Genomic DNA, 15,132 nt, shown 5'->3' with positions numbered 1-15,132 from the left:
GTATCATCGGGCATTTCATCAAAACTACGACTTATCTAGGGCTTTCCGAATAAATCCCAGACCGCGGAACAATCGCGTGCAATATACTCTGAGCGTGCAACAGCACGTGTCTGCGTCAAAACTTACTACTTCCTCTTTTCGAAAACACGATTTCAAGGACAAAACGGCATTAAGTTTATATCATCGTTAAGAAATTAATTATTGTTATTTTTATTGAAGACTCGAAGTAGCACAGACAAATTGTCCGGAAATTCAAAAAAGCAAAAGAGAAGAAAAAAATAATAAAATTGCACTTCAATTATACGAATTTATTTTGGGTGGAATGTTAATAACTTCGTTCCTTTTCAAATATCAGGCGCCAGTCTGCCTCCACAGCTCCTCATTTAAAATGTAATTAAAAAAAGGCAATTCAGAGTGCCTGTAAGTGCACTTAATCGAAAAATTCTGCTGGAACGTGAAATGCAAAAGTATTTTCACTAAAGGAGTAATTTATATGAAACTTTCAGCAGAGTCATTTTAGTCCATAGCCTTATATTCAAACATAAAAATGGAACACACATTTGAGCAGTTATAGGAACTTATTTTGCTTGGAATGTTTATTATTTTGTTCATTTTGGACTACTGGGATACAGTTTGCCTTCATAGTTCTTTCCTCAAAACACAATCAAAGCAATTTTAAGTGCGTGAAAGATCACTTAATCGAAGATTTGTTTGTAACACGAAATTCCAAACCATTTTTAGGAGCTTCCCGATTGGAAGACACGGAAGATCACGTAGAAGAATTTCAAGGGACCTTTTTTGAATTTTTATGTGTTATTCATCCACATATCTTTGAATCTGAATTTTCAGCATCAGCATACCAAAAGTCAAAAGATCGAACTGGACATTGAAAGTGTCTTGAGTTGTACTTTGTCACATTTAATCTTTTCTTCAAAAACTTGAGAAGGATGAACAGTGGCAGCCCTCCCGCTGATTTTGTGAATGTGACTGGTATTGCATGCCAATTTCACCTATATAGCAGAAATTAATTTATGTTTAGCTTTTAATACTTTGGTTTCATATGTTCTAATAAAATTTTTGAAATGGAGTTAAGAGTAGTAGTATTGAATTTTGCGTAGGAAATTATATATATTTTAAGAAAATCATCAGTTTCATGGGCGTGACCTTAATCAGTGTACAAAGGGGACCGCAGAGCCTGAAAGGCTGATAACCCTTGTGTGAGAATAATTCAAATTTTTATTTAAAAAAAAGATTTCGTTTTCCATTTCAACGAAACAACGAAAACCAAAATTGAATTAAAAGTTCTATTTTTGTTTGCGAAACAAATTAAAAGATTATTTTTCAATTTCCGTTTCCGATTTAAAAAAAGATTTTTCATTTCCCTTCATTTTCAGTAATGACTTTTCAAAGATGCAGTTTGTGACCACAATTAACCTTGAGACTTATTCTTTTAATATAAAAAAATCAAGAACGTTTTCATAATTTCCCAGCAATGTCATGGTTCGGTGGTAAACGCCCTCTAGTGAAAGAGAAAGTAAAATCGGAAATCAGGTCGTAGCAGGGAGAATCGTAACGAAAGCGTTCTCATCATCTTGAAGGACGAAATAACATTGAGAAGAGAGAACAAAAGAACGGAAATTCTTTGAAAAGCACTTTGTTTTTTCCTTTTTGTACACTGTTATGGTGTAATGAATTACAAAAAAGGTTTAAAATTCGTCCACAGTGGCGCCGAATCTGTCTGACCTTTTTAAATGAAATTAAAATGGCAATAAAAAGAGTTCCACTTCGAGTTTTGTTCAGATAGCACACTATAGTCCAGATGGGCAACATAAATTCCATCGTTTCCAATCTCGACGTTAGAAGTTTTTAAAACTGGTGCCTCAATGAGAGGTCACAGGAGGCCGCTGTGACCTCCCAAAAATTTCCCTTTTTGGCGAATTTTAACAGACTATTCGGAAAACTTGGAGACAGTACTGCAGTTTGTTTTTGCTTTTATTCATTATTAAATTTTCTAATTAGTATGAAGCAATCTGGTAATGATGTGGTAAAGGATCTGCGTAGCCTTCACAATACTGCCAGGTTAGGTTAGCAACAACAATATTGTTACAATTTATTTAATATCTTTACAAAAACAATACCATATTTGAATCGATTATTTCAGAAAGGGCATAAGCACTTTTTTTTTCAAAATTGAGTTAGCTGTGTTTTTTTAATATTTGTATGTAGAGACATCGACTAGGGTAGCAGGGAAGTCAATCCTTGTACAACAAAGCACTTCATTTAGGGGTCACATTTTTCGTTTAGTACAGAAAGGACATAAGTCCCGGACTTATGCCCTTCTGCACTAAACGCGAAGGAAGAAATTGTAAGACGCAATGGCAAGATCATAGAAGAACTAGATTTTTTGGCTTAATGAAGTAAAAACAAATAACTCTTTTGATCTAGCCTAATTTCGGAAATGGTAGGTTCGTCAGTTCGGGGGTTTGGGGGATTCGAAATCGAGGAATTGGAATGAAATTCGCTAATTTCTCAGGGATTTCATCAACATCACTCTAGGAACTACGAAAAAAAATGTATGCTTTCAGTGAGATATACGCTGGTCAAAATAAGAACAACACTGCAGGAGACTTTTTCTAGAAATAAAATTAAAGAAATTTAAAGAGATTACTGATGAATTTCCTCTGAGAGGACATTTGTAAGTCTTTTGCGACCAGGGCTTTAGAACAGTAAAACGAATGTTAAACAAATATGGCAGATTATTACCATGTGAAATCTAGGTGGGGTTTTTAGTCAAAACCGTGCTCATAAGTAGTATATAAACTAACGTACTAGAATTGGTTATACGCGTTAAATTCAGGTTTTGGGAGGGGTTTTGGCCCCAAAACCTCACCCTGGCTGAACCACTCACTCACTGTACAAACGTTCGGGTAACACTAACAACATTATTATAATAAACTAGTGAATCGCCCGTCAAGATATGACGGGTGAAAATTGCTTCTACATTTGAACGAGGCAATTGCCTGCTTGGTGATAGTTTGACAGTTGAAATTTTAACCCAAGCTCCAGTGGATTAACCCTAAACTCCAGTAGGTAGCGTTCATGGTTGACCCTTTTTTCGTTTCTTCATTCCCCTGAAATGACACATTCTTACCGGTAAAACAGTTAAGTTACCGGATCCAGTTCAGCATTGTTACAATGAAGCCCTTCCCTGCATGTAAAAATTTACCAAAACATATTATCAAATTATATGCCGTGGCGCGAGTTTCATTGTTGATGGCGTCAGGAGCGTTGCTTGATCATTGGCTATTATAAATAAGGGGATCGCTTAATCAACTCCCATTTTCAACTGTGTCAGGCTAGGTCAGTACATTAAAGTGAGAAACAACAAGAACCTAATTGAAATTTGAACAGAAAATTGAAAAATAAAAATGAAACAGGCGGTTTTATTTCAAAACCAAATCAATCCACATTATTTTTATTTGTAAATAATAAAGACAAAACTAATTCAAAAAAGAAAACAAAAATTAAGTCGTACACTGACTCTTATTCAAACGAAAACTAGTTCCTTTGGAAAAACTTCGAGGGCAGGACGTTCGATGTTCTTCAATTAATGAGCTCAGTCTGAAACCTCCGTTTTTGCGTGAACCATTTCCCTTCCGCTCATTTAATTTTAATAAAAACAAATAACCTTGAACACGTTTCATGAATAGAGCAAGAAATAGTACATTCTATTGTAGGTAGTGCTTGTAATTTACAAGGACGTTATTTCGTTAGAATTTTCAACAATCAAAACAAAGACCATTCCCACTTCGCAACTCCTTAAAAAGAGCTGCAAATAAATCAAGCACCCCATTCACTAAACAAAAGCTACTGAAACAGTTTGCCTTCAAATCCCATTGTTTGAGAAGATTTTGACGTCATTTGCCTGTGCTTTGTCAACAGCATTATTCAGTTTTCCACAATGTTTGCGGCATGAGAGAAAGTGTTGGATTTTTTGCTACGTCTAATTTTTGTTTGGTTATTTATTAAGAGTGCTCCTGTCATAAATGAGCTTGATAATTGCTTATTCTTTATGCTTTTTCTCTATTTAATGTGGGTAACATTTGCTTCGGTGAAAATATATAATAATAGGTGAATACGGTGAATAGCTTGCTCGCTGGTTCGTTACCAAATTATTTTTTAGTTGAAACCAAATCACTTGAAGGGAAAGTTAAAAAAAAAAAACACTTCACATAGTACTTTTTGTGTTTGTTGTTGTTGTTTTCATGTGCCAGTTAGGCTGGCCATTTGGGGTGCGCTTCTTCACTTTTCCAAGTGTATCGTAATGGGGTTGTTTCCTTTAGTCAAAGCTACATACAGTACTTTTTGTCACTGAAATTGATAAAATAATAATAATAATAATAATAACATGGACTCAGAAAATACTTTCATTTTCCCAACAGTTATTTTTTAATTAATTTTTTAAAATGTCCGATTTTTCAAACAAGGCGTGATCTTTATGACGTCACAAATGATGCACTATGGCGCATCTTTCTACCGCATTTCCACGTTATGATAATCAAGAAGCGAATTAAAATTGCTCTCTGCGCTTGCTATCAACCATATCGTTGCCAATACACGTGAGTAAAGATGCGAATTAAATGTTTCGGACCGTAAATGGCAACACAGAATGGCATTTTATCATTTGTGATGTCATCGGCAGAAGTGTTAAACGATAAAAGAGCACCGATTTAACTAATTTTTTAAAAATATTAAACTTAAAGAAATTATTTAAAAAATGGTGAGATTCTATGTTTTTAAGAATGCTCTTTCAGAAAAAAAAAATACTTTTAAAATTTTGGAAACGACCCCATTTGGTTTGAAATTCGACTTCCACAATCCACAGTACGCACATGCCATAAGGACCTGTTTATAGTGTAGCAAACCATTCACAGCATAACAACAAATTCACACAAAGGAAGGACAAGGACAGGAGAGAGAAAGTACGCGCATGCCCCAACCGGGTTTCGGACCCGGAACCATCCCATCGCACTCACTCTTCTGACCACTTGACAAGGTAGCCAACTGTTCTTGAACTTGAATACGCCACCTTGCAGTGGTTTAAAAAAGTAGCCAAAATGTAAAACATTTAAATTTTGAGCGTACAAGGCGGATGTCTCTTTGGACAGGTATCTCACGTACGTAGAGCGATTTTGGCTTTACCTCTTTCATCAGCCATTTGACACAGACTACCTTGCTCCAATAGCTTACTTGAATGGGTCGTTTCGAAATTTTTGAAGCATTTTTTTCTGAAAGAGCATGCTTAAAAACATAGGATCTGACCATTTAAAAAATAATTTGAAAAAATTTAATATTTAAACAAAAAAAAAACATTTTAATTGGCGAGCAGATTTAGTTTCATTTTTTCGCTTCTGCACATGACATCATAAGTGATGAAATGCCATTCACTGATGCCATTAGCGTAGAGCGAAATATTTAATTCGCTTCTTTACTCACATGTACTGGCAACGACATGGTTGATAGCAAGCGTAGAGCGCAATATTTAACTCGCTTCTGAATTACCATAACCTGGAAACGCGGTAGACAGCAAGCGTAATCATTCAGAGCGCCAGTGGAGTGCGCACCAAAGTGCATCACTTGTGACGTCATAAAGATCGTGCTTTGTTTGAAAAATCGGACATTTAAACAGTTAATTACAAATTAAAGGTTTTGAAAATAAAAGATTTTCCTCGCTCCATGTTATATATATATATATATATATATATATATATATATATATATATATATATATATATATATATATATATATATATATATATATATATATATATATATATATATATATATATATATATATATATATATTGCTCATTCTATCAACTTCAGTGACTAAAATAGTACTTTTGGCTGATGGAAACAACCCCGTTGTGAATTCACTTCATCAGTTAAAAATCATTTTTTAAAGCTTTTTCGCCATTTTCTAAATATTTTTCATACAACGTCTTTGCTGAAGAAAGTACATCCTCGAAACGATGAAGCACGTGAAGGCAATTTTTATTCTACTACCTTACCAACGATTTTCACCCTAGCCACGATGTTTTCCTTTGTTCTAGTTTCATTGGTGTTGGTGGTAGAGTTTCTTCTTCTTCTTCTTCTTCTTTTTTTTTTTTTTTTGTGTAGAAATTGAATTTATTGATGTTGCCTAATCGTGTTACGAAAATTTTTTAATTAAAGTTCTTGCCACATTTGTTTACAGAATCTGTTCTGCTGACAATGGGAATTGAGAAATATAGGCAACGTACTACAGGAAATGGTTGATTTGTAGATTTTAGACAATGTTTTCTTAGACAACGTTGTACTCAAAATCAGAAACAGTTTCCTTCTTTAAAAAAGGATTATTTTTATTGCCTTTATTCAAGATTTTGTCCTTTTTTTTATGCGGTCGCTTTATGTTAAAGTTTAAAATAATGACAATTTGCAGTTCAAAAAAGTTTATTTGTTGTTGGTTTCTAATGGAGCTGCGTAGTAACTAGTAACCATTTGCAGTTCATTCCTCAGAGCTGGTATTCGATCTTTCATGTGGCATCTCTGTATGCGGATGACTTTACCACAAGAATTTTGGTGCCCAGTTTCCCCACGAAATGGAGGCAATGGGGCTCTTACGAGGCAAAACTGCACTAGGAGTTCATATTTAATTTTGCCAAGAGTATTCAAAGCCAGACGAATGCTCGAGGGATCTTTTACATGCCGCATAATTATACGGCATGAACGCTGTAGATTTTTTGTAGAGAAAGAATTAAATTAAACTACTCTCAAGAAGAAAAACTGTAGGCAGTTTTTTATGCGAAAATATGTATATACATTTTCACTATTTGAAAAGTTTTGAAATTCGTTTTGTTCTTTTTAAATTTATTCCATCGACTGGGTGGCGTGGTAGTAAGGCGTTGGCCTTCTGCGCTGTGGTCCCGGGTTCTGACCCGAGGAGATCAGTCGGTGTATTTTAGAGATGCAGAAAATCGTCATGATTATGCGACATGTAAAAGACCCCTTGATCGTTTGGCTTTGAATTCCCTCGGAAAAATTTAAATCCCTAGTGCAGGTTCGCAGCAAAGAGGGCCCAGGTGCCTCCCTCTGGTGGAAACTGGGAGCCCAAATTATCCGTGCCATTGACAACCGCGACTTAATGATGCACATGATAGACTAGATGCCGTATTGGAGGATCGTACTAGGTCTGCTTAAGGCTTAAGTAGCCTAACGCAGCCCCATTAGAAAAAAAAAATCCATCGTTATTATTTTTTTAAATCGCAAATTGATTTTAATTAGTTTTTGAAACATTTATTCTGCTTTGGAACACAAAGAAAGGGATCTATTCTTTTTTATTTTTAGCAGTAGCACTTGAACATAGGAATTCATTGACTAGAGTGCATAAAGGTAGTGCATTCAGCGTACATGAAGAGAGTAAAATATAAAAATGCAACAAAGTAAACTATAAAAATGTAAAATGTAACAAGTAAAAAATAAAAAGATAGAAACTACAAATGTAAAATGTAAAATTGAAAAATTGTAAAAATATAATATTCAAAAGGAGAAAATGCACAAATATAAAATGTAACATCTAAAATTGAAAAATTGTAAAAATATAAACACACAAAGGGATAAATATTCAAATATAAACAGTAACAGTCTAAAAGGATAAAATGTAAAACAAGTAAGAAGTTAATAGGGTCAATCAGTCTGTAAGTCCTGTAGTTTTTCTCTGACCTTCCAATATCTGTCATACATGTTTCCGGACATTCCCTCAGATTTCCTGCATTCATAACAGTGTCACTGCCGCACAATGTACAGTTTGGGGTAGAAAAGATATTGAACCTATAAAAAGGGGTCTATTCAAGTCCATATCATTACTGTTTCATTTCTTTTTTACACAAATAGGTAAATTAATGCTTAACACCATCTTTTCGGCTGAGAAATATATTCAGGACGTGGGAAAAAGCCCATTCAAATGAAAGCTGTGAACACAGCTGGCATGCTCAAGAGGACATCACAGTGAGATGTCAGTTAGAGGAAATATAAGCGAGGTCAACATACGGTTAAGCGACGGGAAGGTTGTCGAAAGAGACCTGACCGCGATCCATTAATAATAATGGGAAGGAAAGCGAAAGGGCGAATTATTAAGGCCGATCCGTTCCGTTGGTCCGTAATGAGAAAGTCAAATTGAAATGTTAAAATGTTGCTAAACGCTTGGATGCGTTATTGGGTTTGTTCTGCAACGACGCTTGACTGAACCTGTCAGAGAGAGAGGGTTTCTCGTGGAATAATAAGTAGCCTCACACTTTGGATTTCCTCTTCTTTGATATGTAACGTGAAAACGAAAGTTATATTTCAATGGTGGCCATTGGTGAGTTTCTTAGTGTAGGCACGACTCCGAAGGAGTGTATTTTTTGTAATAAATTGCCAGGGAAATTCCTTGTTTCTCACGAGCAATAGTTGTTACTGTGTAAAATGTTTGTATTTTGTTTTCCCCCTCAATATTATGTTTGTTTGATCTTAACAAATAAAAACAGAAAATGGATGAAACAAATGAATGTATGCATTTAAACTCAATTTTACGGGGGAAAAAAGAAAGAAAACAAAAGAAAAAGAGCACTAGAGGTAAACTGAGCAAACACAAACTACACTAACTCAGGTTTACAGAACGAAGTACATTCAAATATATATGTTGGAACCCAACTTTGAAATTGGAAAATGTCCGAAAAAAATGATCCCAACGCGAATGGTTCACTGACAAATGAGCCCAGTCCGAAATTTTCCATTATTTTTGGTGTTTGCACATTTGAATTTGAGCAATTTGCAAAGCGGCAAATCAGTGGTTCTCCAAGTCGACTTTTATACTAGGAAAACGGGCGTGATTCCCCTACATTAATAAATGAGTCAAATTGTGAAAGTGAAAAGCAGTGTGGATTAGTTCAGTCATCGTTTCTTCAACATGATTTTACGCTTTTATCACCTATCCTGTTTCTTCAAAATAAAATAATAATAATAATAATAAATAAATAAATAAATAATAACAATAATTAATTTGAATTTTGAAATCTTGAATTCAAATTATGTTTTTCGAATCACGTGTGCGTGTGTGTTTGTGTCTGTGTGCAAACATGAGTGTGTGGGTATGTATGTGTGTGTAGGTGTGTGCATGTGTGTGTAGGTGTGTGTGTATACCTGTGTAGGTGTGTGTATATATGCGTGTGTGCGTAGGATATGGACGCAACCTGGAGACGGTGTTCGCTAGAGGAGCAGCATCGTGAGGCCCGTCGAGGGTGGTGCTGCAGAGGGAGAAAATAAAATCATAGGACATCAAAACAGTGAAGTGAAAACAATAAGCAATGTGATTGCTCAAAAATGTGTTTTAAAAATAAAATCAAATTATTCAATTTTTATAAAAAAAAGTAGTTTAATTACAAATTTTCATGAAATGTAAAATAATGAAATAAGTCTCATTTTAATTTTCTTTTAGAGCAAAAAAAGCAAGGTTTGTTTTTCTTTCTGAACGTCTTCCATTTTATAAGAGGACTTATGCCCTTTCTGAAATAATTTGTAGAATTACAAATGGCTTTGTATAGTGTTTGTTCTAACCTTTATTGTTCGTTTAAAACCTATTATCATTGATAGACATCCAATGTCCAATTATTAGAACCTTTTATTTGATATTCCGTGCTCTAAATACTATTGTATTAAACTTAAGCTAAGTATTCAATGGGTTAGGTCTCCAGCATGATTAAAAGTTGAATTCACATGCTACGTTAAAAACAATACATCGTCTTTTACGTATTTAATTACACAAGAATTAGAATGTAAGGATTAATATTAACTTTCATCAACATTTAAATTGGTAAATTGTTATTCCATTCATTAATTTCGTGTTCTGCAGTTCTTCAGTTGATCAGTTGTCATGATTTGTTAAAACTTATCAGTAAAGACTTGTGAAGGATTAGTGTATTATATTACGGTAGTTAATATTAATATTTGTTTTGTTTGTATAATTCATCTTGAAAATCGGTTATGATAAATGAAGTGTAGACAATACTCAAGGACTGAAGTGTAGACAATAAAGTGTAGACAATAGAGGATATTTCTCTTACTTTTCGACTGATATGAACATGTGTAAGATCCGATGTTAGATGTTATTGGTTATAAATGATGTAAGCTGTTTTGTTTTCATCAATTATAACATTAACAATAACCAAAGTGGGCAATTATATACTAAGGTCATTTATGTAATTGTAACGGTTTGAAGAAATCGAATGCGTAGCTAAAATAATATATTTCTTTAAATAATGCAAAGAGTTATTCGGAAGACTACAATTTAGCTCTGATTAGAGGGATTCCGATAGACTAAAAATTAAACAGTTCCATTAAGTACAATAGGATGTGAAAATGTGATTTGAAAAAGATCATGTTAATATAGTTGCCCTCTTTCTTGCTCATTCGGCTGTCTGTATAGTTACGGAACTATTTGATTAGAATGCACCCATTAGCTGGGGCGCCCCGAAGCTTAATTTGTTTTTGTGGAGGGGGGGGGGGGAGAAAACTCTTAATTTGCCGAATGAAACTCCAATTTTTACCGTATGATGATAATTTTGTCGAATGAAACTCCAAATCTTGCCGAATGATGATAATTTTGCCGAATAGAACTCCAAATTTTGCCGAATGATGATAATTTTGCCGAATCATCAGACAAAATTTGCCAAGCAAGGACATTTTGGGAGGTCACAGTGACCTAACGTGAGGTCCCATAGAGACGCCCCTGCCCATGAGGAATCCTTCTTTTTCAAAAAACATTTTTTAGTTTTAAATTATCCTTCGTTCTTTAGAATAAATCGCCTTCCCATTTGCAAACATTGTGAATCGAAAAACTACTCTTTTGCAAAGCATACTTAAGAAAGTAAATAAATAAATAAATTAAATCGAAACATAGAAGACTTCAATGAGAAATAGAGAGCACTACAAGAATTCCTTGTCAATAACATGCTGCGATGGTAACCCATCTCTGCGAATATAGCAATTGCGGCTTGATTTTCTAAAGAAGAACTAAAGAAATGAACTCTTGCTAGATCAGGTGTTATCTTATCAGAGCCAGACAAATGTGAGCACCTTTTACTCATTCATAACCCATTTCAAAATTAAAAAAAAAAAAAAAAAAACGTGCAAAAAATGTCATAATTATAAATTAACACCAGCTATAACGATTCAGTCAGTCCAATACTCACGTATTCTCTCTACAAGTGGAGCCAGAAACTGTCTTCGGGACGAGGAAGGCATTTTTTGGTCGTAACAGCCCCTTCTCCTTATAAGAACATAGACTACCATATTATGATTGAAAATATGTGTTACAACCAAAAGTTCTATGGGTCGTGTGCAAGTATGGTCGAAACGATTCTACTGGTAGACGAATCAGTGCTTAACCTTTCTCTTTCTCTCCCCCCCCCCCCCCCGAATTTCACATTGATTTGTCTACCTGTAGAGTCGTTTCTACCGTCAGTTAGCCGTCAGTTGAGTTAGTACAAGCTTCATACCAAAGTAGCCAGAATTGGAAACTTCTAATAATTGGCTATCTTGAATCTACCTTGGAAAGCAGGCCAGTCATTGAGGTGGTAAGGATGCATCAATTATCCCCCTGTTTTTTTTTGAAAATAAATGTATTGACATGTAAGTAGGCGTGGTTTTTGCTTTTTTTTTTTGGTTCAGTCAACTCTTAACAGTACGAATTCCCAAGGAAACCGGCTAAAATCTTCGAGTTATTGGTAGTTCAAACTGTGGAAAGTTCCCTAGGCCTTCTCAAAAGTTTGAAACCCAATGAAAATTTCGAGGTGAAGAAATACTTGAGTTGTAAGATTTCGTGTTATTGAGGGTTGACTGTGTAATTTATATTGAGTATATACCCTCTCTCTCCCTGAAAAAACTCGAAATGTCGGGGCCTTGCCAAGTTGCGCAATTTTCGACCTTTCTCCTTTTAATAAAGGCATCTTGTTAACATTTATTCTTGACGTAATCTATAGTCTAGAATCTTCCCTCTGAGTGCAATAACTTCTTATTAAGAAATCTATTGTCATCGGTTGATAATACCCATAGTTAGTACTTATGCACCTGTCATCTTTCTAAAAAGTAACTAATTGCTTGTCTTCTTTTATTTTTTCCTAAATCTAGTTGGTGCCCGATAAAGAGATTAAGGACAATATTCTAGAGTTATCAGTCTATTGCCTGCAGAAGAAGAGAGGATGCAAAAGAACACTACTTTTAAAAGAACTAGAGGTAAGTGACCTCGACATTTGTTTTTCTATTTAAGCTATTCTGTTCAACTGGAATAATCTTGGTTTTGTAATGACCTCATCAGAAGAACAACGCCTTCTGTGCTTATTAATTTTTTCAATTGTGGTAGTGCTTATTTAGAAAACTTTTTGATGAATAAATTATGAATGATGACTTCACGTAACAGCACTTTTGCATGACAATGTATAGGAGCGTATTTCGTGATGCTATAAACTGTACTACGCCTTTCAATTTGCATCTAAATTATATAACTTGAGGTCTTAGGATTTTTTTCAAATTATTTTTTCTTAGTATTTTTAATTTTCCATTATTATTAGTATCATTATTACTAGAAAATCACCCGTTAAGATATGACGGGTGAAAATTGCTTCCACGTTTGAACGAAGCAATTGCCTGTTTGGTGATATTTGTATAGTTGAAATTTTAAGCCTAACTCCAGTGGATGAACCCTAAACTCCAGTAGATAGCGTTCATTGTTGACCACATTTTCGCTTCTTCATTCCCCTGAAATGACAGTCTTACCAGTCAAACAGTTGATTTACCGGATCCAGTTCAGCCTTGTAACAATAAAGCCTTTCCCTGCATTTTAAACATTGCCAAAACATATTATCAAAACATCATGCCGGGGCGTGAGTTTCATTGTTGATGACGTCAGGAGTGTTACTTGATCATTGGCTATTATATATATGAGTATCATTATTATTATTACTGCTTTTTAAAATTTTTGGTGGAGTAAATTCTTTTGTGGGAGATCAGATGTTGAATAATTTACCCTAGTTTAGATAATTCGTTTTCGGTAATTTTGAATTGTAAGTGTTAAGTTTGCACCACATCAAATTTTTTGGTGCGTTTGACTTTATTTTTAATTTTCTCTATCATATAGACTAACACAAGCTTTTTTAAAAACTTTTTTTGTTTATATACACTGACAAATTTCGATTTTATACTTTTCTCTCTTGTTTTTGGGCAATTCTTTTGCTTTTTTCTTTTTTTTTTCCTTTCAAATTTAAATTGAAACCTTGGCCTTGAATAATCTAGTGGTCAGCGCATCGAGCTCGGAATCGGAAGATTTCAGATTCGAAACCCGTAATTGCAAAATACCCGTCGAGTACAAACGAATCTACCGACCCAGTTTCGAAAGTTCTGGACTCGGTCGCAGCAGTTACCTTAGGTACAGGGTATTGTCGACTTCCCCCTCCTTCATTACTACGCCCAAATTACTGAGCTGGAGATAGATAGGTGCTATCATCTATCGGAAGTGGCGCAAGTCTCCAGGTTTGTTCAAGTGGTCGCGGCGGTCCTGGTTTCTCGTAAGAAAATGTAAACTCGAACACAGAAATTTCATTTTCAATGTTTTCTCTCCAGCAGACAAACTAATTAATTAATTCCGCCTTCATTGTTTTTCTCCCATAGACACATCTGGAAAGTTGCGGGTATGTCCCGGTGAGCTGCCCTTGTGGATGTGGCTTGCAGGTGACCAAAAGGGAGCTGGCCCAACATCTCACGTCCACCTGTGAGCGAAGGCTCGTGCCCTGCACATTCTGCCAGGACGAGATCGTATACAAAGACACAGAGGTAATTTACGTGAAAAATGAAACTTTTATTACGATCCACCCCAGTAGTAGAAAGTGTGAAGCTGCGACATACGGAGAGAGAGTCTGCAGACTATTTCTGAGTTGAGGGCAAAAAAGAACTAAGATTTTTAAAAAGAAAATAATCTTTAATTTCAGCGAGCGAAAATTTGCATCGTATTTCTGGGTTATAATCCACACGTAGCTTGTACTTTTTGAAGTTCAGCATCTTATTTTTAAGCATTTCTCAGTGCTCATTTAGATTTTACGATTAATTTACTGCTGGTTTATGGTTTATTCTACCAACTATTTTTGGAATTTTCAATTGGCGTCGCAGATTACTGGTAAAAATTTTTGCTGCTGGGCAATCCACTACCGACTAAGTAATGTTCCCAGTTTTGCCCCATACATTGCCATATTCATCGTTTACTTACTGAATGAATTCTGTAAAAGTTTTGTCTTTACCAGCACACTGTTATTGCCGGGAAAGCTATGCGCCGGGTCCTAGCGACTAAGAAATGTTCTTAGTTTTGCTCCATTCATTATATTCATCTTTTGATTACTAAATGAATTCTGTAAAAGTTGTTTCTTTACCAGCACAGTGTTATTGCCGGGAAAACTACGCCGGGCACTAACTATAAAAAATGTTCTTAGTTTTGTCCCTTTCAATTATATTCATCGTTTGATTACTGAATGAATTCTGTAAAAGTTGTTTCTTTACTAGCAGAGTATTATTGCCGGGAAAGCTACGACGACGGGCCATAGCGACTAAGAAATGTTTTGCCCCATTCATTATATTTATCGTTTGACTACTAAATGAATTCTGTAAAAGCTTTTTCTTTACCAGCACAGTGTTACTGCCGGGAAAGCTACGCCGGGAACTAGCTACTAAAAAATGTTTTTAATTTTTGCCCCATTCATTATATTCATCTTTTGATTACTAAATGAATTCTGTAAAAGTTGTTTCTTTACCAGCAGTGTTATTGACGGGAAACCTACGACGACGGGCCAAACGAGTGAAATGTTAACAGTTTTGCCCCAAACATTATATTCCTCGTTTGATTACAAAATGAATTTAGTAAAAGCTTTTTCTCTACCGGCATAGTATCAATGCCGGGAAGCGTCTTATGAAACCATCTACCGTTCAGTACCATTTGGCGAGTGATATTTGGCGATAAAATAAACCGGTTTTAATTTACAATTCAACCTGATATTGGGCAGAACTTAGTCTCTT

At 35.1% G+C, this 15,132-nt stretch overlaps 1 protein-coding gene across 1 annotated transcript in view; it reads left to right on the top strand.

Moving 5' to 3' along the window:
* LOC129219849 (TNF receptor-associated factor 6-like) overlaps positions 1-15,132 on the top strand; it is a 67,330-nt gene that overhangs the window by 35,261 nt on the left and 16,937 nt on the right. The window contains exons 3-4 of the mRNA XM_054854159.1: positions 12,205-12,309; positions 13,741-13,902. Coding sequence (XP_054710134.1) covers positions 12,205-12,309; positions 13,741-13,902 — 267 coding nt within the window. The remainder of the gene's footprint in view (positions 1-12,204; positions 12,310-13,740; positions 13,903-15,132) is intronic.

The sequence above is a fragment of the Uloborus diversus genome, chromosome 4 (assembly GCF_026930045.1).
Source record: "Uloborus diversus isolate 005 chromosome 4, Udiv.v.3.1, whole genome shotgun sequence".
NCBI classification, from domain to species: domain Eukaryota; kingdom Metazoa; phylum Arthropoda; class Arachnida; order Araneae; family Uloboridae; genus Uloborus; species Uloborus diversus.
Note: the sequence above shows the minus strand (reverse complement) of the source record. Positions and strands in the feature narration are given on the sequence as shown.